This window comes from Bactrocera dorsalis, chromosome 2, assembly GCF_023373825.1.
Source record: "Bactrocera dorsalis isolate Fly_Bdor chromosome 2, ASM2337382v1, whole genome shotgun sequence".
Lineage (NCBI taxonomy): Eukaryota > Metazoa > Arthropoda > Insecta > Diptera > Tephritidae > Bactrocera > Bactrocera dorsalis.
Genome location: NC_064304.1, coordinates 78,770,097 through 78,797,398, shown reverse-complemented (window position 1 = coordinate 78,797,398; position 27,302 = coordinate 78,770,097). Strand labels below are relative to the sequence as shown.

The 27,302-nt window shown below is 36.9% G+C and overlaps 4 protein-coding genes across 5 annotated transcripts in view; 2 read left to right on the top strand and 2 right to left on the bottom strand.

Annotated features, from left to right (window-relative positions):
- The window catches only part of LOC105232980 (intraflagellar transport protein 88 homolog), a 268,695-nt gene that overhangs the window by 29,105 nt on the left and 212,288 nt on the right, over positions 1-27,302 (bottom strand). The window lies entirely within an intron of this gene.
- On the top strand, positions 784-19,200 carry LOC105227987 (probable cytochrome P450 313a4). Of its 2 annotated transcripts, XM_019991187.3 has the most exons (9): positions 784-1,052; positions 2,092-2,289; positions 2,345-2,527; positions 2,588-2,663; positions 2,731-2,857; positions 4,345-4,500; positions 4,561-4,987; positions 5,277-5,451; positions 5,529-5,786. In XM_019991187.3, the coding sequence occupies exons 1-9, from the start codon at positions 902-904 to the stop codon at positions 5,536-5,538; spliced, it is 1,503 nt and encodes a 500-aa protein (XP_019846746.2). In that variant the 5' UTR covers positions 784-901; the 3' UTR covers positions 5,539-5,786. The 2 variants fall into 2 exon arrangements, with proteins under 2 accessions (XP_019846746.2, XP_049304763.1); XM_049448806.1 differs by lacking the exons at positions 5,277-5,451; positions 5,529-5,786 and adding an exon at positions 16,484-19,200.
- On the bottom strand, positions 6,320-13,119 carry LOC105227996 (probable cytochrome P450 313a4). Its single transcript, XM_011207594.4, has 8 exons — positions 12,149-13,119; positions 11,871-12,074; positions 11,597-11,782; positions 10,027-10,096; positions 9,320-9,434; positions 9,080-9,265; positions 8,588-9,008; positions 6,320-8,077 (listed from the first exon to the last, which is right to left on the bottom strand). Exons 1-8 carry the CDS (start codon positions 12,399-12,401, stop codon positions 7,896-7,898), a joined length of 1,617 nt encoding a protein of 538 aa, XP_011205896.3. The 5' UTR covers positions 12,402-13,119; the 3' UTR covers positions 6,320-7,895.
- The window catches only part of LOC105228261 (probable cytochrome P450 313a4), an 11,498-nt gene continuing 7,280 nt past the window's right edge, over positions 23,085-27,302 (top strand). Inside the window, exon 1 of the mRNA XM_049448795.1 lies at positions 23,085-24,779. Coding sequence (XP_049304752.1) covers positions 24,329-24,779 — 451 coding nt within the window. The 5' untranslated portion in view covers positions 23,085-24,328. The remainder of the gene's footprint in view (positions 24,780-27,302) is intronic.

The following is a 27,302-nucleotide window of genomic DNA, read 5'->3' as shown; positions in this document are numbered from 1 at the left end:
ATGGCAAACTTAATATACTTTCTTCAAGGTATAAGAATTTTCGCACAACAACATAAGGAAGGAAAACTAAATTTCATAACGGAAATCGATGAGAAACAAAGATTGCGCAGCGATTCGCTCATTTCTTTTATAATTCCTAATTCTTATAATGGAATGTTTACTTTTTAGAGGAAGTATCATCAACACTTAATTACTGGTATTTGTATGCAACGTAGCACTGCCAATTATTCTCTGAAGTTCGAATTTGTCGAACTAACTACTTAATGTTTTTAATTACTTCGAGCCTTACATTGAAATTTAGCGCGGAACACTCGTTTTCATACATACATATACGTATGTACATAGTATTTGTCTATACCGCATCGGTGGACAACGTCATACTATATCTACATATGTAGGCATGAACACATATACAAAACTCATGTCCATAAATGTGAACTAAATATTGCTTGATTGTAATGAAGTAACCGCTACTACTTTTTAAATGCTAGATATTTAAAATATTTTAAAATTTTTAAACAATAAAATATACGAAATATTCCAAGCAATATATTGTAAAAAGCATATGATGTTTAAAAAATAAAGAAATTAATACGGAAACACCGAATGTGAATAGTTCAAGTAGTATGTAGAGACTATCCCCGATTATTGAAAAGGAATATTAGATACAAAAAGCGAACGCTCAAAATATCGATTTAGTACTGTAGAGTGTTCTCCCACTACTCCAAATGTTTTCGAGAGTCTCAATTTTACCTTTTCTCATATAAATTAAGCAAATTCATTTCTTCGTACGATATTCGTACACAAACTGTTGACGGGCTTCGTAATTGTCACATCGCGACTTGCGCGAGTTCTGATTCAACTAAGAAAGTTACAACAAATTATAATTTATTTATAAACCATGATACTCTATTATTTAACGGGAACACTATTGTTACTTTGGATCCATGTTTTATGGAGTCGTAGAGCATTTTATAAATTAATATGGAAAATATCTGGGCCGTTGGGCTACCCCATTGTGGGCATGGCCCATCGGTTAATGAGAAGGGAAGGTAATTTTTCTGTTCACGTACATATATTTTGTCAAAAAACTTGTGTTGCGAGAGTAACCGAAAGAAAAAAATCCAAATTTAAGAAACTAGTGAAAATTACAAAAAAAAAATAAAATTATATGGAAAAGTGTTTTTAGAATGAAGTGTGAAATTCGTTATTCAGAGCTAAAACTTGTATTAGTTTTTAAATACAGTAAAAGCTTCGGTTATTTGTAAGAATTTTGTGAAACTTTATTTAATAAATGTAAATAGCCAAGAAATTATCAAGTACTTGAGATTCTTCTTAAACTCCTAATAAAGCAACTAACATCTCCAATAAATTTTTATGTAATGTTTTCTGTGAATATAAATTAATGGTATAAGAAATATTTTACTCTTAAAATACTTCTTCTTTAATTTAGCAAACTATTCTAACTCCTTATTTTTTATTTATTACACAGTTTAGCAGTGATAATTATAACAATAGAATTAAACTAAATAAATATATGATAATTTACGTCTTTATATAAGTAGAAGATCTGCCCAGATGTTGATATGGCTAAGTTATACATTAAATGTAATTTTAATAAACTATTACATACCATGAAAATATTATGTTTACAGGTATAAGAATACAGATGGTTAAGATTTGAAATTAAATCCTTGTAAAAACACATCGCCTATTTACATATACATATTTTTATATGTACATACATATATGACATATCTCCTAAACTTACCAATATGTACGGTGTAAAGTCCACCGATAGAATGAGAGATATTCGAGAAATTTCGGATTTCCTTCTTGATTAATTTCACTAACATACATACATATGTATATGTATGTATGTATTTTAACACTTATACCGCATATAATGTTATTCATTCAAAGAGACGGTTGCTACTTTTATGCCATATAATAAGTAAGAACAGTTTTGAGAACGACGAATTCTATAGCTGAAAATTTTCAAATGTGTTTTGTTCGAGGTCAGGACAATAGAACTAATATGTATGTAAAACGCGTTTTATCAGTATTTTTTATGAAACAAATAATTTCCAGATATTTTATCAGCATTTAAAGAAGAAGAACAAAAGTTCGGACAAACTTTCTTTTCTTGGCTCGGACCATATCCCTTTTTGGTTGTTGGCGACCCCCAAATAGCGCAAGATATTTTAACTTCTCCTCACTGCGTTAACAAGAGCTTCATCTATAGCGCTTTGGATGATGGCGCTGGAAGAGGGCTGTTTAGTTTACCAAGTAAATACATCACAAATTTAGATATCTATAAAACTGTTTGAGCAATATTTCGTAGATCCAAAGTGGAATTTGCATAGACGTCTTCTAAATCCTGCATTCGGGCATAAGGTTCTTCTGAACTTAATGCCCATATTTAATCAAGAAGTGAATAAACTCATAAAAACATTTGAAATGCTTTTAACGGAAGAAGTCGATTTGACAAAAGTTTTCCAGAACTTTACATTGAAGATTGCAGCACGTAAGTTCAAAACGGTTTTTAATTGAAATTATTGTTGTGTGACGTTATGATGAACTCTAGAAACGACAATGGGCGACAAAATTCCCTCAGACGGCATAAATAATTTTTCCGAAGGATTATTGAGCTGTTATAAATGGTAGAATTAATTAAATATACTTAACAAGCTAACAAACTTTTAATAATAGTCAAATTAAATATTCTAGTGTTCAGGATTGCATGACTCAGATGTGTTTTTCACCTTGGCTACATTTCAAGGCATTCAACTATTTCTGGAAGAATAAAGACTCCTATAAAGAGGCAAAATCGCAAATCCGAACTTATATTCGCAATGTAAGTTTTTGTAATTATTTTTTAATTTAAATGATGAGATTGGCCTTGGAACATTGATGAAATGTAATCAGAGAATATTAATGAATAGAGCAGGGGAAATCTAAAATCGAACCTTCTTGAGTACTAATTTTTAGTTTTCATATTAGAGAGCATCGAAAAACCAACTTCGAAAAGAGAAATACAACACGCGATGAGAGAAAATCTATAATAAGCCACAAATAATGTTTTCATATGAATTATCGATGTCTATGTCTTTGTCTATTTAGATTTACGCCTACAATTTCTAAGATATTTTAAAATATGTAAAGGAGGAATATATATACATATGTAAGTACTAAATGGAGAATTTATTATAAAATGTTCATTGATATTCTCTAGTGTAATCATACATTATTTAATTGGCATATACTCACTTTTTGAAAAATTTAAAAATCTGTAATATCGGGTGATTCGAAGCCATATAGTGGTTATGCTTTGTACACTTTTAACGATGTTACAGAATACAAACCAAATAAAGGAGGGCTAAGTTCGGGTAAAACCATTTTATAATCACGCAATTTTAAAAAATATAAGACATTATTCATCATTCGACGAAAGCCTGAAAGGATTACAAACTTGTTTAATATCTTATTAACTAATATTATATATTATAATAGGAAGAAACCTAGCACATAATTGGAAGTCATTATTTAAGGAATATGAGGTTAAGGGCAAGGACAAGACCAATTACTATTCAGCACTAAGCAATATGACGCTCAGTAAACTCGGTATATTACATTAACATAAAATAAATTTTGACAAACAGCTTAAACTCAGATGGAAACTGAAAATGTTTGGAAAACACTATGTCGCATAGACTTACTCAAGTACACTCGAAAGCACGTTTTTAAGCAAAAATAATAAATAACTCATATTCTGACGAAAATATTTAGCATAAATTCTGTTAGAATGACAAAAATTATTATACTATAAATAGGGACCGATTTCCTTCATTTTCGGCAATAAAATTTAGTATATTCATTGCTATATGTTGACTAAATTTTCCCAAAGCCAACCGGAAGTTCGAAAATCTTGATATTAAGTATATTGTTAGAGAAACTATTAACCCGGTTTCACGTATTTTCGACACAAGTGTTCATTATTATCAGTAGAAGATTCTCTCTGAATTTCTATAATATATCTCAGAGCTTTGCCTGAAGTTCACATATTTAGTGTGGACTTGAAAATTTAGGGTCCGATTTCGAATATTTTTAGACTTGAAATGGAACCATTTTTATAAGGTTCTATTCCAAAAACTACATTAGCGTTAGATTTGTTTATTCTGTAAAATGATCGAATTATATGAAAATGAACATGCATAAATAAATGGTCTTTCCTTATGTATTATAATTATGTATGTATGATCATAGTGTTTATACACCAACCTTTGCATATATGTATTTCACTTACATATTTATACGTTTGTATATTTTCCATTTTACGCACAGTTAATAAAACAAAAGACCATGTACGAGCCGGAATTATCGGAGAACAAAAGGGCATTAGATCAAAATATTTTTATACATCGCGCTCTCAATTTGGTTCAAAAAGGGCATTTCGATTGGCAGAACGTTGAAGATGAATGTAATGTGATTGTGTTTGGGGTGAATATTTTAATTTATTTATTATTTCTACAGGACAATATAATTATGAGCATTTCATAGGCTTTCGAGACTACTTCAAACACCCTCGTGTACATACTGATGTTGCTAGCAATGTTTCCACAGTATCAGGATAAAGTTTTTGATGAAGTCTGTTCCATATATTCCAGTAAAGACGATAATGAAGTCACCTACAGCGACACACAACAGATGATTTACTTGGATATGGTGATTAACGAAACGATGCGAGTGATGGCGCCGGTGCCATTGGTGGCAAGGCAAACCGAACAAGAAGTTCGTCTAAGTAATGGTGTTATAATTCCCAAGGGACTGCAAGTAGCAATTGATATTTTCAATATGCATCGCCGTACGGATATTTGGGGTCATGAAGCACATATTTTTAATCCGGATAACTTTTTACCATCAAACTTGGACGGTAAACACCCTTATGCATTCATACCATTTACGAAGGGAATTCGGAACTGCATTGGTGAGTTTTATTTTAGAATAATGATGATACTGATTTGTTAGAGTTGTGAATCGAATGATGTGAATCATTAGGTTGACTAATTCAAAGCTTTTGGTAAAAAAGAGAAGAAGAAAGCAAGTTCAAAGCTTCGAAAACTGCCGCACCTTAGTATTCTCTCAAATTGCATGAACTAAATGGTGTTCGCAATCTTTATTATTCAATAATTTTACAAAAAGAAAGTTGTCACTTATGTATAAGGAATCTTGAATGTTTGTAATTGCTGCCTTTAAAATATTACCAATTTTTTCAGGTTGGAGATATGCTCTTTTATCAACGAAAGTAACTATTGCTAGACTGATATTGAATTATCGGTTTTCTACTACATTCGAATACCAGAATTTACACTTTGTAGAAGACATTACAATTAAGTTAAAAGAAACACCTCTTCTTCGAATACATGAAAGAAATAAAAATATACTTAAATAGTAATGTATTAAATTTATAATAATTAATTTATCAGTATCGGAAATGAAACATAATAATAAGTATTTATTCCCAATAGTGAAAAATGATAATTTTGGATGCAATAATGTATTTCAACTTCTTAGTAGAGAGACAATCGGCTAATGGTTTGAATGGTCAAATATCCAACAATAGGAGATTCAAATATCGTAAAAATGTGTGCGTGTTGCCTAGCCTTTGTTTTGGCCTTACGTTAATTTTTCTTTATCTTATATTTTTATAGGGAGTTCGCCAAGCCTCTTTTATATATTGTTAATAAAGTACATGTGTAAAAAAAGTTACGGTCTTTCTTATTTGTATTTTAATTGTTCCATATGCGTATTATATTTTTATACCCTGCAACAGTTGCTACAGACTATAATAGTTTTGATCACCTTATACGTACGTATCAACTAAAACTAATCGAGTTAGATATAGGGAGATATAAAAATTGTCAGGATAATGCGGCGAGTTGAAATTCGATTGACTGTCTGTCTCTTCGTCCGTACGAACTATAACTTGAGTAAAAATTGAGATATCGTAATGATGTTCCTTGGAAAAAAAGTAAGGACGAGTTCGTAGATAGGCGTAATCGGACCACTGACCAAAACTATAAAATGCTATAACTAAGCTCTTAATTAAGATCTGTAAGAACCCTTATAGACAGTGCGATCATGAATGTAATCGGATCATAAGCCCGCATCCTCCCCTTATAACTGTACTATTAAAAAGCGCGATACAATAACACCGAGATGGTATTATACATCATTATAAGCCGTGGTTAAAATTGGATAATGCGCGCGGTACCGCCCTATTTTGGATGAAATCACATTTCTCGGGACCTGCTCGACCGGTTTCAATCAAATTCGAGACATTATTTTAATAGGACTGTGTGAAAATGGGCGAAATGAGACTACAATCACGCCTACTTCCCATGTGTCGAAAACATTGGGAGTAAGTTCTGTCGTCGAGGCTTCTACTATCCACACGTTTCTCTCGACTCTGAATACTAAGCTATGAATAAAGTCTTTAAACGTTGATAGGGCTTGTTGGTTTATGAATTGAATATGCTGCCCTCATCGTCAGCTGCTATGCGTGTGCCATTTATCCACTTTGTGACGTTCTGATTACGGAACTTTTGATTCCAATTGGTTGGTTGTTTGAAGCTAAGTAGGAACTCGTATTATCGAAGGATTGGAATTATTTTTCAGGAATATGGAAACTTTTGGAATGAGTAGTTTATCTTCGTCGGCAAATACTTCGGTTAATATTTAATTAACAAATATAGAAAATAGCGAAATAATAGTTACAAAAAGTTTAAACTAGTAATGCACAACGCTGACAGAGGACTAAAGGTTATTGGTAAGGGGACACTTGTTGTAATTCCACCGTTGCTCAAGGGGACCGCGAAAGTCGACGTCGAAGTCACCAATTTCGGTATTTTGGTCTCAGTATATAAACCTTTGCTTTGTTTACATACATATACTCAACTCTAGAAAATCTTAAGGTGTTGTGTAACACTTTTTATTGCTACTTTCATAGTAATCAGGGTGTTGTGTTAGCATTTAAGCTCTGGGTTTTTTTTTGCTTTTCCAATGACAAAGAGCTTAACTTTGTGTGTACCCGAAGCATTTGTGTATGCGAGAAATGTTATTCTCTCATTACTAACTTTCCGACCAGATTCCGAGCAGATGATTCCTTGAAGCTCACCAACGTTTTATTTGGTATCTGCCTGAAAAACAATCCGGACTCGTCGGCATTATAAATATGTTCTGCAGAAAGATCAGCTTCCATATTTATGACATATTTATTTATTTTTCTTCTTTATTCTCGTTATCGTCGACTTTGAACTTTATAATCAATACAAAGAGCTTTTGTCGATACACCACTTTCTAGTTTATCCCAAATTTCAGCTTTTTTCTTTAATTGTTACTTTTATTAATTTTTTTTGTAACCACCATGACTGTTACACATAAAACACTACTGGTGTGTTGCAAAATAAACTGATAATGAAAGTCATTTGTTGACAATAAAAAAATTACAATCGATAGACTAAAAACTGTGTTTTCTATTTAGTTCCAATCACAATCGTAAACGATGAGAAAATTCTATGATTATGCAATGAATACGAAGCGTTATATAATATTTACCTATAATCAAAATTAACTTTATTGAGTTTTCTGTGTCGAGGAGAAGCACTGCTTGTCACAAACTTGCGAGAGAATCAAATTACTGATGGACATTGTGAACGTCGCTAAAAAAAATTTAGATAGTCTGATTATGAATTATTTTTATTTTTAAAATATTGTTAGTTTCTTATGTACTTTAAATATAATATTCTCAAATACAGAAAGGCTCCTGCAGACAAAAATACATAATTTTAAATTCCATTTAAATAAAAAGAAAATGCTCGCTTCTACGCTTATTTTCAATTAATTCTTTCCAAAAATTCATTTCTTCGGCATATCTGTAGTTTGGGTTCTTCAACATACCTCAAACTAATATGATCAGAAAAAATAAGATCTTCATACCGGAATGATGTAGTGAATTTGAAATTACGGATCAAACTTAAAAGCATAACACGCAAAACCACTTCAGCATAATGCCAACCTGAAAAATAGAAAAGAAGTTAAAAAATCTTTTCCTTTAAGGTTGGGTTCCAGCTCTCAAGTAAATGCTCAACAAAAAAATTCCTTATTTCTTAAGCTGTAGTCAAGTAATTTTGACAGCAAATTACGCATTATGAAAGATCCACATTAGAAGAACAAGAAAGAATAAACAAAGAAAATAAACTTTGTGTGTAATATGTATGTATGAATGTATGTGTGCAATAATATAAATATTTTCATTGCGATTTAAGTTTCTTTGCTTTGAGTTTCCTTCAAGAAACAATTGTTGATTTCATGTTTCTTCGCAAACCCAGCTTTGCCATATTCGCAACTTAAGGAAAAAAAATTATTAAAAATTAGTACCAGTTTTCTTCAGAGCTGCATACTAGCACAAGAAAATTTTCCGCTGAAAATTTTTTTGACCATTTCGTAAGCGTTTTTATATGAAATTTTAAAATTTCTTGAGAGCTGGAAACCAGCCTTTGCAAATAAAGCGAAACGAAAAATTTACCAATACAGTTTCGTGAACCTTTAGAGAATGGAATATATGCACAAGGGTGACGTTTGCAATTGTTTTCTGGTAGAAAATTGTCTGGGTTAAATGAATGCGCCAAAGGACCCCATAAATCTGTGCGCCTATGCAGTATGAAAATTGGTATCATTACTTGCATGCCTTTGGGAACATTGATACCGTTAAATGTAACATCCTTTACAGCTTCCCGACCTATAATGGGTATTGATGGCATAAGTCGAAGGGTTTCTTTAATTACCAGGTCCATGTAAGAAAATTGTTTGAGTTGTTCGTATTCAATAGACATATTTTCGACAGAAATTATTTCTTCCGTTTCTTCAAAGAGTTTCTGTTGAATGTTTGGATGCATGGCAAGCATTATAAGAATTGAGTAAATTTGTGTTGAAACGGTATCGAATGACTAAAATTGAGAATCGAAGCGTTTACATATACATATACGTATAAAAAGAATAAATATATCTAAAAAATTACCCCAGCAATAACAGTTTGGGTTTCATTTAATACGTCGGCATGTTGAAATAAGCTTTGATCTTGAAAGTTGAGGGCACGATTTATAAAAATATCAGCATCCTTTCTTATATCTACCTCCTCCGACTTTACGTTCACATTTTTGCTGTCAATAGTCCCATCATTTGCTTTTCGCTTATCTTCAATTAACTGAAATAAATTTTTCATATACTATCACATGTTTATTTTTTGTTAATATATTACCGTTTCTATATAGTCCTTTATAAGTTGCTTCGTTTTATAATATCTGGGTGTGTAAGTTAAAAATCCGACCTTTAATGTGCTAAATATAGCTCCATTAGCGACTTGTTTCAACATGCTTTAAAAAAAAAATTATATAATTTACTACACATTCAGGTTATACACGGACGTACATATTTGCCAGCAAGTTGTTGAAATATTGGGTCGTTAACTATATTCGTGAGAGATGGCGTAACTTGGTTATTATTAATTATTATTCTCATTAATTATTTCAATATCCCGATCATGCTTTAGAAAGCCATTGTCCTTGTCGGAATGGATTCATTACGACAACCCTAAACGCAAAAATTCAATTGTGAAACTTGGTCAATCACTGAGGCAAATGGTAAAGACGAATAACCATGACGCCAGAGAAATGATCTACATTTGATCAGAAGACTATGCTGTATTATTAGCATATAAACCCAAGTTCTAAATAAGTATAAATTGTCGTTGAGCCTTAAACTCGATGTTAACGAATCCAAGAAACCAAAATGATGCGTAAAGGGGTTTGAGAAGCAATGAGATGATATATGTATAAGTTTAATATGAAATGATATACACTGAAGGAAGTTGATATACTGTCTTAATTAAGTAGTGAAATTTTTTATTGATGATGCGTTAAATAGGAAGTATTGATTTTCCGAAATATAACAGTTTGATTTACTTACTAATTAAATCCGCGAATCATTTCGTTATGATTATCGTTTCCCTTATAAAGGCCAACCCCCATTGTAGTTTCTGAAAAAATATACGGGAAAGATTTGCAAACAAATTGAAATTAAAATTGTTTCACTAGACATTCAACAATTTTATGATTTCCGATTTTTAGTATATTTATCTATTCTATCATAACTAATGTATGAGAGTTAAATTTTTTTATTTTGATACTAGTGCAGATATTTCTTCATTGAAAGTTTTTGCCATGGAAACATCGGTATCCATTTTAATTGCAGTGTCATGATAATTTCATTTTCATAAAAAGTCATAACTATGTATCTCCATTAAGCATAAGCTTGTATAGGATACTGTCTTTAATTATACTACCTCAAAAGATAAATAAACTATGAAAAATGAATGAATTGACATTAATGTGGCTTTCTTTCTATTTAAGATGAATTTCTCTTTCCTAATTGAGTGCGTTGATTGTGCTAAATTTAATGGAGATGAATAAATTGGGTATGTAGAATTAAGTTTTCGGATTAATACGACTGCTGTATTTATTGTGGTAACGGCACTGCTGGTCCTTACAAAAATATTGTTATGTATGACGTGGAAATTTCCAAATAACTGTCAATATATAGCAATATTGTTATACAGGATTTGTCCGGAAAGTTGTAGGACTGATTTTCTTCCGCCGTGACTGTACTTTAAAGCGTGCGCTCACCGACTTTATTCGGTATAGGGCGTTCCTAGTTAACGAAGCTGGAGAGTCAGGACAATAATTTTTACGCGACGTGTTTCTGTGAGTGGTGCAAGTCGAAAATTCAGCGTTCGTTGGAGCAGAGGTACGCAATTAAATTCTATGTGAAACTCAGTAAATGTGCGACTGAGACATTTGATATGATCAAGCAGGCTTACCCAGATGTTGCTTTAGCAAGAAGTGGTCTGTTTTAAGTGCCGGGAAAAGGTCGCTGATGAAGACGGAAGAATGAACAAATCCAAGGTGAAAACGATGTTCATTGTATTTTTTGACATCAAAGGCATCGTTCACGATGAATTTGTTCCTTCTGGACAAACTGTAAACGCCAAGTTTTACGTCCAATCGGGTCCAATAAGACATGAACAGCTACCTAACCAAGGCCAGCATCCCAACGCTTCCGCCGCCGCTCTATAGCCCAAATGTGGCCACCGGACTTTTTTTATTTCCTTTCCTGAAAAGGCTGATGAAAGGCAAGCATTTTGAGACGACAGTGGAGATCCAAGTAACATGCACTTGGGCTCCCAAGGCTATTCCGGGGAATGCCTTCCAGAACGCCTTCAATGCTTGGAAATCGCGCTGGCAGCGCTACATCGAATCGGAAGGGGCCTATTTTGAAAGTTTTTAAAGAATTATTGGTTCAGCAATTTTTTTTTTTAAATAGGCTCAGTTGTATTACTTTCTGGACAACCCCTGTAATCTGATTATTTGATAAATTTATGGGGACAAATCTTCTCTAAAGTATGCCACTCATAAGCCTTTCTTAAATCTATTGCGTTAATTTTTCATTATTGTGATACTAAAAATTAAATTAACCTTACCCATAGCCATATCTAAAAAGGTTCGCTTTATTATTTCGAATACTTCACATTCTCCATTTCCGACATTATCATTCAGCCTCTCCACCAAGGCCTGAGCACCATCCTTGAAGATTGGTATAAATTTAATGATGGTTTTATGGGTGAATGTTGAGTTCATGAGCTTTCGATTGTGCTTCCATTTCTCGCCTACGGAACATGATGGAGAATACATTTAAATAACTTATGGCTTATATGTATATACAATTTGATAAGTATAGTATTTATTCATTAAAACCTGGGCTAGTGATAAGTCCCTTTGGAATTGCATTATCGATGGCTGAATACATCGTTGTAGATTTATCTAGAAATCTATTTGAAGTGAGTATTTCTTTTATCATATCTAGATCCACGGTAACAAGAAACGGTTGAGGCCCAATCCAGGCGAAATAATTCCAACTCTTAAACTTTATGAAGTATGATTCCAGAATGTATAGAAACTCTATTTTGAATAAAATAACCAGTTTCAATTTTTGCAATGTACTTGTACATATGAACCATCAACGAATTCCTTACTTTTCATTGGAATTAATTTATATGCGATTCCCAAAAACGGGAAACCTCTTGCTGTTGGTAATTGCGAAGTTATGATATGATAACGACTTCTCTTAAAATATTTCACATAAATCAATATTAAACACAATATAACACAAAGATATAATACAATTTTGAATCCTTGGAAACTAACTACATTCTCCTTCACTTGCATTTCAAAAAACAAAATCCTTAACGTCTCAGCAACAGTTAAATTATTATCTGCATATATCATTTAAAACAAAAGCTTTTATACTTATTCGAATCCATGGGGTTCTGATTGATGAGTAAGTGTGCAGAGTACATGTGCTTGAGTGCATTACACCAGTGATGTGCACACACGTACAATGACATTTTGTAAGCCGTTCATTCAACCTCAGACAAATTTACGAAATAATGTAATAAACATTGTTTTTGGTGTTCAAAACTTATTTTATAAGTGGCAAAGTGCTAAAGTTAAAATATCTTGTTGTGCAATAGTTCTATTCACTACTGTATTTTCGACTTGGTGGTTCTACGCGACTTATCCACGGACACCAGACTAGGGCCCGTGAACAGCATCTGTAAGAAGGTCCAATATATCCTATATTTGACTTTTATATCGGCCAATGTATGAGATTTATTTCAGAAACTTGGAGAAAATCTATTTCTGATAATAATATGTCTGGATATCGAAAAGGACATGAGTCCGGCCAATACTTCTCTTAGCCCTCTTAAACAAGTATATACATACTCGTAATACAAAGATTTTCGAACTTCTGGATGATCGCATATATCAGCCAATATGTGAGTTGAAAATAAGCGAGCATGTTTTACTTATAACAGTATATATTCGTGCGGATAAAATTGGGCGAAAGTTTGCCCTAGCCCCCATACGGCATATAATATCCGGCTGACTTTACTCCATTTGATAAGTGATTGTATGTGAGGTACCTTAATGAATATGAGGAAACATTTTATTAGTAGTGGCATGTTAATAGTATGTAGTATTGGCAAAAATAGAAAAAAATTGGTTGGTAGTATCGAACCAACTCTCATATACTGCATATTTATAATGAATTTCGTTTTTCTAACTAACCTTAAGTCGAATAGGTCGGTCAGTGTATGAGTTCTATTCGTATATACTTGTATATATATCAGTGACGGATTTATAGGGGGGATAGGGGGGACATTTCATTCCCCCTCAGGGACCAAATGGCTTGTTAATAATTTTACTACTCTGAAATAATATAAAGTAATAGAAATATAATCCAGAAATTTGCCATTATACTTATTTCTGAAATAAAATAAAAGACTGCCTCAATTTTTGAATATAATAAATATGGTAAGATACGACAGACGTATTGTAGCAACGTATGCAGATTAAATTGTTAATAAATCTAATCCAAACAAAAATTAGTAACTGGAAAAAAGTAAACAGCGGGAAAAGCAACGGTACTAATCGCATCCGTGAGCAAATTTGAATTTAAAATCGGGATCTTTTGCTTATGTGATATTTTATCTCTAACTCATTCTCACAGCGTGATTCTTCAGAAAGAATCGATCTATCTGGCAAAGGCATCAAATATGATAGAAATCGAAGACAAAGGGCTAAGGAATATTTGCGATCCATTTATTCAAACAAGAAGAAATGGCGGCAGACCTGAAATTTGATGAAGAAAAACCAAGAATCTGCAGCCGACAAACACATTTTTTTTTGCAATATATTTTTATTTATTGAATCTACTTTTTGGTTTAAAACCCTAACAATAAGTTATGAAATCTTAAATCTATTTAAAAACTAGACTAGCTTAAGCAAGTAATTGAGCTGTTTTGGTGATACGTTGTTCTTTAGTACGCAGCCATATCTCTTCTTTTAAGCCGTGTTTGATCGCAGGATTGTACCAAAGCATTAGCCAAAGGATTTTGGGTGATCTCGGAGTTTAGATATATATTTAATTCTGCTGTCTTCTACTTCTTTCTTTATCGTAGAAATACCAAGGTCTTTATGGATATTTCCATTTTTTGGATATTTTCATTACGCATGTACCATGGTGAACACGTGATTTTTCTAAGCATTTTTGATTGGAACCTTTATATTGTATTATATAAATATTAGTTGCACAAGTCGTACCCCACAGTTGAATGTCATACATCCAAATCGGCTTTATGACCGCATTATAGAAAAACACTTTTTTGTCTAGTCTAAGTTTGGAGTTTTTTTAAAGCCTATTTATTATTATTATTTGCAGGTCTTATCTTCATGCAGGTTATTTTACTGGATATATTGTATACTTATTTTCTCCACGTAAGTCTTCTATCTAGGTGAATACCAAGATAAGTTATGTACTTCATTCGCTTGGGGTACTAAAATATTGTTCATTTTAACTGCCGGACACATTTTTGGTCTAAGCGAAAATATATGCCTACACTTTTGTTCATTCACATTTATAGACTCCAATGTTTTATACAAAGGTAGAATAATAATTAATATCATACTCATAGTAATATTACAATGCGAATGTAAGTTTGTTTGTTACGCTTTCACGCAAAAACTGCTAAACCGATCATCATGAATCTTTCTACATATACTCCTGAAGGTATTAGAAGTAAAATAGAGTACTTTGTATTAAAAAAAAAATTTAAGAAAGATAAAAAAATACAAGAAAAGAAAACTATTAAAATTTTTGAGGTAATCCGTAATTTTTGTGGTTAGCTGTCACTTTATTATTTTAGATCTTACTCGCTGATGTTAATTCTTACTCTGCTTTTCTTATAACGGGTGATTTTTTTGAGGTTAGGATTTTCATGCATTAGTATTTGACAGATCACGTGGGATTTCAGACATGGTGTCAAAGAGAAAGATGCTCAGTATGCTTTGACATTTCATCATGAATAGACTTACTAACGAGCAACGCTTGCAAATCATTGAATTTTATTACCAAAATCAGTGTTCGGTTCGAAATGTGTTTTATCGACAAATTTTGTTCAGCGATGAGGCTCATTTCTGGTTGAATGGCTACGTAAATAAGCAAAATTGCCGCATCTGGGGTGAAGAGCAACCAGAAGCCGTTCAAGAACTGCCCATGCATCCCGAAAAATGCACTGTTTGGTGTGGTTTGTACGCTGGTGGAATCATTGGACCGTATTTTTTCAAAGATGCTGTTGGACGCAACGTTACGGTGAATGGCGATCGCTATCGTTCGATGCTAACAAACTTTTTGTTGCCAAAAATGGAAGAACTGAACTTGGTTGACATGTGGTTCCAACAAGATGACGCTACATGCCACACAGCTCGCGATTCTATGGCCATTTTGAGGGAAAACTTCGGACAACAATTCATCTCAAGAAATGGACCCGTAAGTTGGCCACCAAGATCATGCGATTTAACGCCTTTAGACTATTTTTTGTGGGGCTACGTCAAGTCTAAAGTCTACAGAAATAAGCCAGCAACTATTCCAGCTTTGGAAGACAACATTTCAAAGTTGCCCAAAATTGGACTTTCCGAATGGACCACCTAAGACGCAGCCGCGGTCAACATTTAAATGAAATTATCTTCAAAAAGTAAATGTCATGAACCAATCTAACGTTTCAAATAAAGAACCGATGAGATTTTGCAAATTTTATGCGTTTTTTTTCTAAAAAAAAGTTATCAAGCTCTTAAAAAATCACCCTTTAAAATGCCTCGGAAGCGGAAATCTGGTATATCCAAATCATACTCATACTAATATTATAAATGCCTCAGCCAAGCAATAAACTTATTATTAATTTCCGTCAGAAAAGACCAAAAAATAGCAGTCGCTATAGCTTCGTCAGGTATTGCCGCGACGCTATTTCATTCTGTTTTAAAATTACCATTAAATTTGGCACAAGAAAATTCGCCCATCTGCAATTTTAGTAAAAATAGTTCACGAGGTAGGATGCTGCGAGAATGCAAGCTTTTAGTGTGGAATGGTTTTTAGGAAACCTCTAAAAACAGCCCTTTTCTTTTTCCCATACAAACGAACGAATGTTTGTTGGTTTGTAACGCTAAGAGAGCGGCTGCACCAATCTTGATGAAATTTTCAGAGGCTGTTCGTTGAGGATCGGGGAAGGTTTAAAAATAAAAATACCTTATACTTTTCTTGAGGAAAAGTCGGAAAATTGGATAGTTCCAAAAAGTAACTTTTTTCCTTACAAAATTGTTTTCAATTTTTGTTTGTTTTGTTTTTCAATATTTTGATTTGTAAGTTCAATTTCGGTAGCTTGCTTTTTTATTTCGGCTATTCAAAAGAAAAATTATTAAAAATTATTTACTGAAAACTTTACATACTAATATGAGTTTCACGCAATTTGCAGATTGAAAATTTGATACGAAGCCATGAAGAGGTCGCCCTAATATCGGTCGGCGTTTTTTTGTGCGAGCAACGTATGGCAGCCAAAGACAAGGCAAGGAGTACTCCCAGGATGCGATGACATACGTGCGAAATTATGGATCGCGGTCAATCAGCAATCGATCGTCACGATGTCATAGGACGACTTTTCAAACAACCGTTACGATGTTTGATGGTGCTGTTGGATGCTAAATGTACTCTGTTGAGTGGCAAAAGAGAGGTTTGATGCACGTACAAATTCTTCATTGGATGGTGGTTACACCAGATCAAATTGATGAAATCATTTTTGCGGAAATCCCTGATGCAGGGAAAGGTCTAGTATTATACGAAATGATGAAAACCAATATGGTTCATGGACCTTGCGGATAATAAATGCACAAAACACTTTCCACGTACTTTTCTTTCGGAAACACAAACTAGAAATGATGGATATCCACTCTAACGACGGCGTCGCTCACCAGACGACAATGGCAGAACATTCAGCATTCAATTTAGAAGAATGAATATCGAATTTGACAACAAATGGATCGTACTATATTCACCATTATTGTCTAATTCACATTCAAAACTCATATCAATGTTGAGTATTGCAGTGTGGTGAAAGCGATAAAATGCGTTTGTAATTACGTCACCAAAGGAAGCAAAATGGCGGTTATTGGTCTTAAACGTTGCGGTCGATACGTGAACTGCAATAAAACGCTTTGCTATTCCGGGCGTTGTGCTTCTCGCAGTTAATTTGGAGAATGGCCAAAGGGTGTATTTCAACCCAGAGAATACTGTACAGCCAGTGGAAACACCGCCAGCAACAAAATTAACATTTAAGAGTTTTTTCTCAACTTTCGTCAATGATCCATTTAAGAGAGCATTGTTCTATTCGGAAATACATTGGAATTGGAAATGGGTCCATTCCGGTTGATACTTCCGGTGGTTTGATATCAATTCCATCTGCCGTTTATCAATTCACGAAAGATGAACTCACTCACCACCAATGTTCGGACATTGACCATATTATCGTAACTATGATTCCTTAAGTCCACGCGCAATGTTATCTGCCAAAAACACCGATGTTGTTGACTTAAACTGGAAGATTCAAAGTCAAATTCCGGGAGACTTGCTCTCATACAAATCGACCGAAACTGTGTAATGGAACTCGATTGATTGTGACGCAGCTATCGAATACAAGGAGGCAAGGAGGATTCCTTTCATAAATTCCGAATTCCTTTGAGTTCTAACGATTTCAAATGTATTCCGTTTCCAGTTAAAATTGCATTTAAAATGACAATCAACAGGACACAAGGATAGTCGCATAGTGTGTGCCTTAAATTTGGAAATGCTATGTTTTTCACACGGCCAGATATACGTGGCGTGCTCACGAGTTGGAAAACCATCTTTTGGGTACACCGGAACAGAAACCAAAAAATGTTGTTTGTCAAGCTGCGTATTGAAAAAAAAATGAAATGAAACGATAAAATCAACTTTTTTTTTCATTTCAAAACACATAATTTCACACAGGACAACGGCTGCGGTGCCAGCTAGTCTTATGAAGGTCCTCTGCCACACCTTATCAAGCGCCTGAGCCACGTCTAGAAATAAAGCTGAACAGAGAGTACCTCTGTGCTCAAATGCTTTTCTTATTTCGATAGTAATCCTATTTACTTGCTCTGTCGTGCTATGTTTTTCACGAAACCCGAATTGGTGCGTTGGTATTATATTATTATCGTCGAGAAAAAGAGACATCTTTGATAGTAACACTTTTTAAAATATTTTAGAAAGACAGGGTAGAAGACTTATTGGTCTGTATGAAGACGGCTGTGTTAAGTCTTTCCCAGGTTTATTTATCAAGATAATCTGCGACCTTTTCCATGAATTAGGATAGTATCCGAGATTAAGAATTGCATTGAAGAGCAAAGAGAGCACTTTTACAGCAATATTTGGTAACTAATTAGAATTTTTTGGGCATTATCATGTCCTGGGGACTTTTTTGGGTTAAGTTCTTTTATTATTCTAATAATTTCAGAAGGTGAAGTCTTAAAAGACTCGAGTGACTCGTTAACTGTGTTGGGTAAGTTGGACAATTCAAAGTTGTTCTTTGGGCAATTCGGTTGAAATACCTTTTCTAGGTGATTTGCAAAACAATTAGCATTTTCCTCGTCACTTCGAGCCCAATTTCCACCCATGTCTCGTATAGGCATGTTGGAGTCAGTTTTTTGGGCTTTCCAAAGGGAATTTCGTTTGTTGGAATTTGTACACAGCTTCTGTATACTTACATATATATTTTGGTATTGAATTCTTCCTCAAGTTTAAGCGTTTTTTTTATTTACGTGAAGCAGATTTCAATTGAAGCTGGGTGGAAGGGGAGCGATTTATGTGCCATTCACGCCTTGCACGCCTTTTTTCATTTACAAGCTTTTCTATTTCTCTGTTAGTGATTTTTCTAGGTCCAAGCGGATTATAGTTTTTGTTTGGTGTTGCTAAGACAGCTGCGCTAGTTATTAAATCATTGGGTTTTCGTATGTTTTCGTCAATATCTCTTCCTGTATTTATTTTGTACTCAACATTAATGCGGCTACTCACGTATTTTTTATATCGGGTGGGCCATATACAATTTTAAATTTAAAAAGTTAATTAAAAAAAAAAAACGGCTCGATATTTTTCAAAGGTCTCACATTTATTTAAAAGGTTGTTTTATGAAATTTATTTGTGGAAAACACTTTCGGACAAATGACCACCACGGCTGAGTTTACAGTAGCTTATCCGATCCACCCAATTTTGGAGTACTTTCCTCGATGGTTGCGGGAGGCCAATTCACATCAATTCTTTTGCTGATTATGCGATTTTCGAAGATAGGGCGTAAAATATTGAGTGTAGCGTTTGCTGTATGGCACGTGCGGGTTTTCTATGTCCCAAATGCGACAATTCTGCTTGTTAACGTAACCATCGAGGTGGTAATGAGCATCGTCCGAAAAGATGATTTTTGGGTAAAATTGACCATCCTCGGTCAAACGATCTTCTGCCCAATATTTCCCAGTTTTCTTCTAGTGAATTGCGACCCATTTCGTAAATTTTAGACATTCTACTGAATATCTGTCACTTTCCGAATGGTATTTGACGTTTCCAATGTCGAAATATAGATAATTCAAATTGAAAAAGTTAGATGGCCCACCCTCTATTTTAGCCAATTCGTTTTATAAGATGTTAGACCCACTTTTGGACCATTTGCTCACATAACTTTATTAGTACAGGAGAGTGATCAGAAAATAAATCAGTACAGGTATCAACTGTTATGTGCGATTTATCTATATTTTTGATTACAGCAAAATCAATTAAATCAGGTATTTTGTTACGATCACTATACCAATATGTCGGCCTACCATGAGATATTATGTCAAGATTATTGTGCCTATTTATAATAGTGTGATACAGTTGTCGTCCTTTCGGATTAATTAGTCGTGAGCCCCACGTGGTTTGCATTGTAATCTCCACCTGCTAGAAAGCAATGGCCTAGTGTTCGTTTTGTTTTTGTTCGTAAGATGAGTTTCTGACAATAGCAATACATCAATATTATTTTCATCCAGAAATCTAATAAGTATTGGTTAATACCGTTAGCATTTCATAAACAAATGTTCAAATGCTCATTTTTTACTAAAAAAATTTTGCAACATTTTATTTTGAGATTTGATTATCTCTTGATTCATATTTTGCATTGAAGCCATAAATTGTGTCATACATTGGGTAAGGTTGAAAATCATAGTTTCAACGCGTCCATTTGGTTGGTTTTGGGGCAATTGCATTTGTGCAGTATTGCCTTTTACCACGTTTGCATAGCTCCCTTGTGTAGCCATTGTCTTTAAGATGTACTGGTTTTGATATATGACGGGGATTTTAATATTTTCATTAGGAGGAATATTCAACATTTGGTTACGACGTGCTCGAATGCCCTGTGACAACTTCGATTTCAAATCTTTATATACAGGGCAACCCCTGTAGTTAGCAGAATTAGAATTTGGCAACAACTTTTTGAACATTGGTTGTGGGACTTGGTTCCTGTTAAAAATATTTACTGCTAATTTAATGCTAAAACCATCTTCCTCCAGTGCTTCTTTAAAGTCGTTAAAGTCTACCGAAGACTCTATACCTTTTATGACAACAGCTAGGCCTTTTGAGCTCTTCAGTTGGTAAGAATAGTAATTATTGTTATTATTTGATAAACATTTTACAACATCCATGAAACTTTTTTTAGTGTATGTTTGAATTTTTGTTTCATCTACATACATATGTACATATGTTACCTTTTTTCAAGGGCACAATGTAAAAAATGTTTGTGCCTATCATATTGCTTATTTTGAAACAAGCGCATTTGAGCTACGCTCACGTAAATAGATTGGAGAGGGTTTGGCATTCACGACTGTGGTGGTACCCTTTGCAATGTCGTGAGGCTCTTTGCTCAGTAAGGCAAATCTGCTGCCATCGAGAATTTCTGGCGTTTGGCGTGCCTGGTAGAAATTTTTTTTTGGTGTTGACCGCTGATTCAATTGGACTCGATTTCCTTTTTTATTAATGTAGCGATCAATACCAGTTTGAACTGATAGCGCTTTTTTGCTTGTTACATTCTCACCTAGCATATTGTTTTCCTTCGCTGTCCGGGTGCTTCCTAGTACCGGGTGATTGCCGTTTACTGCCGCTTCTGCTGACTGCGAACTTTGCTTACTTTCCTTTTCAGCTGATCGCTGTGATAACTCATCATCGCCATTACATTTTTTTTGCCAGGCGTTGTTTTTGTCGGCTCGACAAAGCTGAAGTAGGCATTTACAGAATGCCTACGGCCTTGCTGGTGAGGCTGCGAAGCACTCATTATTGTTTTTTTTGTATTTTATCTATTTGTTTTGTGCACTATTTGTTTATATTATTATTACCAACTTGTGTGCACTGATTTTTGTTCCATTGTTTGTTTTTATCTTACTATTTTTGGATTGTTTACTTTTGCAAAATTTGAATACACGGAGCGAATTTCAAAACATGTCCGTACACCTTGAACGCTAAAGATTTACAATTTAAACAAACAAATCGCAAAAATTTCTGCGTGATAACTTCCGAAGAAGTTCAGTGTACATTCCCTGTTAGGTACAATCGGCGAAGATTTGAAGACGGGCTTTTCTGGAGAAGTATTGGATGTATTTCAACTGAGTTTGCTGCTTCCAGAAAAAGTATGTGTTTTGAGAACCAGAGAAATGGAAAATCTTATTGACTGCTTGATAGATGAATCAAAGGCCTTTTGGATAACGACAACTTCATGCGACGTTTGAAGCTAAAAGGTGAACTTAAACACTGGCAGTGCCATCGGAGCAAGAGTCAAAAGCCAACAAGTTACCGACTAATGTATTGTATGTGTACCTCTGCGAATGGTAGGCACCTTGCCGCGGTGCAGGGGCTTAGGCGCAAGGTATACTCGGCGCCCCCCAATCCTGCGTGGTTGGTGCTGATAAGCACTGCCCATGCGGGATGTCGGGTGCCGCATGCGTGCGCTAAGCAAGAGCTACCACCTCCTAATCCATGGTGATATGCGACTCCCGTGACCATTGGATGATTTGCGGCCATGAGGTAAATTTGGCTGTATTCTAACGGAGCCTCCCCAACACCGGGCCGAATTGGGGAGTAACTCTGGCCTTACCGCGTCAAGGGGCTCTGGCATGGCGGACCTTCTAGTTCCCCATCAAAATAATAGACCCGACAGCTCACCTTGTTGAGCCAAGGGTCGCAAGAACAAGATGAGCACTATAAAACTAAATAAAAATCAAAAAGCGGATAACTTGGAACAAAGGCAACAACAAAGGAAAACGGAGTCGGACAACGGAAAGGATATCGGTGCAGCGGCAGGCAAGGGGGGTCAAGGTGCTAAGCAAAATTTTAGCTTCCCTGACGCTCTTTCGTCAGAGGAGCGGTCGCTGTTTGGGGAGCACGCCAGGGAGGATGATGACGACGTGCCCTCTTGCAGCGGCGAAATTCAAAAATTTCATGTTGTCTGATTTGAATGAAAATTTCACAGTTTGTTACCAACTATTTATACATTATTTTCCCAAAGTATTAGGATTCTATCTGCATTAGTTTTTTGTCCAGAAATACCCAAAGTTGGTGAATGTAGAGAACATCAAAATTAGCAAAAAATTTACTCAAAAGTCAAATCATTGATACAATAAAACAACTATTGAAATTCAACTTTGTTATTATTTTTCATTTATAATATGTATCAAAGAAAAAATTTGCATCAAAATCCATTGAAAAAAATAATGCATAAAAAATTTTGTGGAACAACATAATTTGGACGTCAAAATTTCAATGTTCTTCAAATTCAAAGTGGTGCATCTTTTTAGCGCTGTCTACCGCTGTCGACATACATACATATACCGAATTAAAGCCTGAAGTCTCAGCTAAACGATAAAAAAAATTCAGCCGCCCCAAATTGCCCCCCTTGAAAAAAAACAATGTCAGAATGTCACGAAGATGTAAAAAATTTGCTAAAAGAGACTTAAAAAAAAAGAATTTAGTTGTATGAGAGGTGGGCGTAAAAGTGAGCGGATATTATTGAAATTTAACACCAACATATATAATGTCATAAAAATGCTATGTACCAAAAATCAGTGCTGTAGGTCAAAAATTAAGTTTCACCTTATATGGGAGGTGGGCGTAAAATAAAATTTTTAAAAAAAAATTTTTCATTTTTTTCTTGATTGGAATCCAAAACAATGATGTACCAAATGTCATTGTCCTGCGACAACTCCTTATATTTTTAGCCGCAGTATGCACTAGCAGAAACCTATGTGCGACGTGCCCTCTTGCAGCGGCGCTCACATGGCCAAAACGCCTGGTGTCACTGAAGCAGCAACGAGCGCCACAAAGACTGCCGCCAGAAGGCGCAGTGGGTCAGACTCGGGTGAGTCACATCAGGCAGAGCCTGACGGCGCTCGTAGAAGAAGAAGGAGGAGGCGCAGAAGAGGTGGGCAACGCCCCCTCCCAGAAGCTGGTTAACCCGGCGGGTGCGACGATCCGCACAGGATGGTGATGAGTGGTTCCATCATGAAGTGGTACCTGCGGTACCTCCGAGATGGGAAGACTCCGGAGGTAGCGGAGGCTCTAGCCAGGAACAAAGGCACGCATCCCCGGCAAAAGGGCACGACAAAACCGGGTCAGCTCGCGCGCAAGGCAGCGGAACCAGCAACCATGGCCCGGTCAGCACCACCCTGACCGCAAGGCGGGGCGATGGCAGGGCACTGCCCGCGGACACGTATGCCCAAGCCGCAAAGCGTAAGAGCGGCCAGATTACGCCGCAGGAGCCCCCCCAGCTCCAAAAGGTTGCGGGGCATCAATTCAAAGGCAGCCGGAGGCCAACCATCTGGACCGGCTCCGCGCCGGTCGGAGGAGGGACGGCATAGATATGCGGACGCTGTTAAAGGCATCCGCGAGCTTCCGCCTGTACTACAGGTTTAGCATGGTGGTCATGCGGCCCCACAAGCCTGCAGTCATCGGGAGCAAAGGAGCTACAACACCTGAGAGGCTTCGATAAACAGGCAGTGTCCGTGGCAGGCCCGGAGGTAGCAGAGATGCAGGTGGACGAGGTGTCGGAGCAGCACTGCGGAAGCAGGACTGAGCAGGCGGTGCCAGCAGCGACCACCGACGTCCCCGATGTCGGCCACAGCGGTCAGACAACAGAGCTATCCTCCACGCAGGAGCTCCTCGACGGGTTAGGAGACCCAATGGGTGGCAGTACGATTGACGGTGGGGAAGAAGATCTGCCCTTCCTCGAACCCATATTATAATGGCCGTCAATACGGAAATTGCCCAAGTGAACCTGCATCACGCGGCTGCAGCCTCAGGCGTCATAACAAGCAGGTTCACAGCGGAGAAACTGGGCATGCTGCTGATCCACAGAGGAGAGGTCAAAGGCCTCAAGATGGAGACAAACAAAGTATACTGGGATCTCTCTAGCGAGATACCTAGGACTTGTATAGTTGTCAGGAATAACATTGATTTCTTCTGTATTTCAGAGTTCCTGACGCAGGATTTGGTGGCGGTGCAGGCCAGGGACTTCGAAGGCAAGGATTTCGTTCTGGCTTCAGCATACTTCCCAGGGGAGGCAGCTACAGCACCTCCGGAGGTGGTGGAAAGGCTGATGGAGCACTGCAGACGGCACAGGTTCCCCCTTATCAAAGGCTGCGACGCTAACGCTCACCACTCGGAATGGGGCAGTATCGACTGCAACGTAAGAGGTGAGTCTCTTTTAGAGTACGTAGTAGGTAGCAACTTAGTGATAGAGAATGTAGGGTGTGAACCCACATTCATAACTATAAGCAGGAGGGAGGTGTTGGACAGCACCCTGAGCAATGAGCCTGCAACCGGATTGGTCTCGCAATGGAGAGTCTCGTCGGAGCCCTCCTTGTCTGACCACAGGATTATAAGGTTCAAGCTAAAGGTAGAAGTCAGGCAACTCCCCCTAGACGTAACCCTCGAAGGGCGAATTGGGACGCCTTCAGGGATATATGTATTAAGTAATGAATTAAGCAAGAGGGGGCAGACTGATGATAGCGTTTCAGGCCCTGGACTAGAGATTAGGCTAACTGAGCTAAACGGGTCTGTTATTAACGCTTATCATGGCAGTTGCCCCCTAAAATTGCCCACAGACGAAACTGTCCTTGGTGGACAAAGGAACTAGCAGACCTCCGGAAAAAAGTACGCAGCCTATTTAACAAAGCGAAGCGGACGAGGAACTGGGCAGAATACAGGAGCTATCTCACCTTATAAGGAGATTAGGTCTGCAAATCAGGCTAGCTTCAGGAGGTTCTGCGAAAATGTCGCCACTACGCCAGAAGCGGCTCGGCTGCACAAAGCTATGGCCAGGGGCACAAAGGACGTGGAAATTGCGATTAAAAGCGGCGACGGGTCATTTACGACCAGTGTGGATGACAGAGCCACGGAGCTTCTTCGGGCGCACTTCCCGGAGACAGTTTGGGAGGACCAATGTCTACCCGTGATCGAACACAGGCCATACCGCGAGGATTGGACTATCGCCAAACAGCTGTTTACGGCGGACTCGATTCGGTGGGCGATGGCCCCGTTTGAGAGATTCAAGTCTCCGGGAGCGGTGGCATCTTTCCGACGCTGTATGAATAGTTTCTGCTGCCTCACCTAGTTCGGCCGCTGAGAGAGAGCCTCGCAATGGCGTATATCTCTGAGGTATGGAGAACAGCGAAGGTGATCTTCATACCCAAGGTAGGAAGGAAAGAATATTCGTTGGCGAAATCTTTCAGGCCGATCTGTCTAACGCCTTCCTACTAAAAACCATGGATAAGATGGTAAATCAGGTAATAAGGATGAAGGCGCTGAAGAGATCACCGCTGCATGCGGCTCAGCATGACTACAGAGCGGGCAGAGCTACCAGTACTGCTAATTACCAGCTGACCTCTGAGATAGAGAGTTCACTGGAGCATGGGGAGGTAATGCTTCGCGCGTTCCTGGACATCTAAGGTGCCTTTGATAACACGTCTCACAAGAGTGTGGCCAGGGCACTGGAGAAAAGGAATGAGGCAGCACCAGTGCGTATATGGATAGAAGCCGTACTGCGCACAAGGGTTGCTGAGACCACAGTAGGTGATAGAAGAATTCGTTTCGGCACAACAAGAGGCTGCCCACATGGGGGTGTGATATTACCCCTGCTATGGAGTCTACTCGTAGACGACCTGCTAACACTATTAACAGACAATGGGATCCGCTGCCAAGGGTATGCGGACGACATTGTAATTATGACAAAAGGCAGATATGAAGATACTCTCTGTGACTTAGTCCAAAGAGGTCTAAACCTAGCGAAAGGGTGGTGTAGGGAGGTTGAACTGAATATCAACCCCTCTAAGACGACCGTAATCCCGTTTACGAGACGCAGGTCCCTACCCGGTCTTAGGAATCTCACGCTGGGGGGCAGTGAGATAGGGATGACCAACAGTGTCAAGTATCTCAGGTTGATGCTAGACTCCACTCTGAGGTGGAAGTAGCACGTAAACCTGACCTTGGTCAAGGCGACAAAAGCCTTAATGGTGTGCAATCGGCTGGCAGGAAGGTCCTTGGGCTGTAAGCCAAGGATAGTTAGGTGGTTGTACACCATGATAGTGAGACCGATAATCACATATGGGGCGGTAGCCTGAGCCTCAGTAGCGTCGCAAACTTCGGTTAAGACTAAGCTACTGAAGCTACAGCGGCTGGCCTGTGTCTGCATTACGGGCGCAATGCGCACCTGTCCAACGGCAGCACTGGAGGTTCTTCTTGAACTTACTCCGCTTCATTTGGTCATCGGTTAGATAGCCAAACACACCCTTCTGCAAATAACGGCAGAGGGGTGTGGAAAAGCCATGAAGGAGCTGCTCCGCGAGGAGGAAAGCACATAGGAACATTTACCATCAAAAACCGGGCAAAATTGAAAATTACAAACTTCAGCGATGGTACTCAAAATTGATTTTTTTTTTGGTACTTAAATAACCGTTCTACAATGAACCGATTAAATGAATGGCCTTCAGGCCGCAATATTGCCACACAAGTAGTCCGAGCCTAGACTTCGTTCAGAACGCACGTGCTTATTCGTAAAACTCTCCATTGTTCTCGAAACTGTAAGTCGTTTTTTTATTGCGGAATTCATGAAAATATTTTTTATGGATTCAGGACAAGATGGTATGTATCTAATATTAGTGATATAAAAATTAATTTAGTTAATGTATTATTATGTTTTTTTTTTGGAAAACAATGAA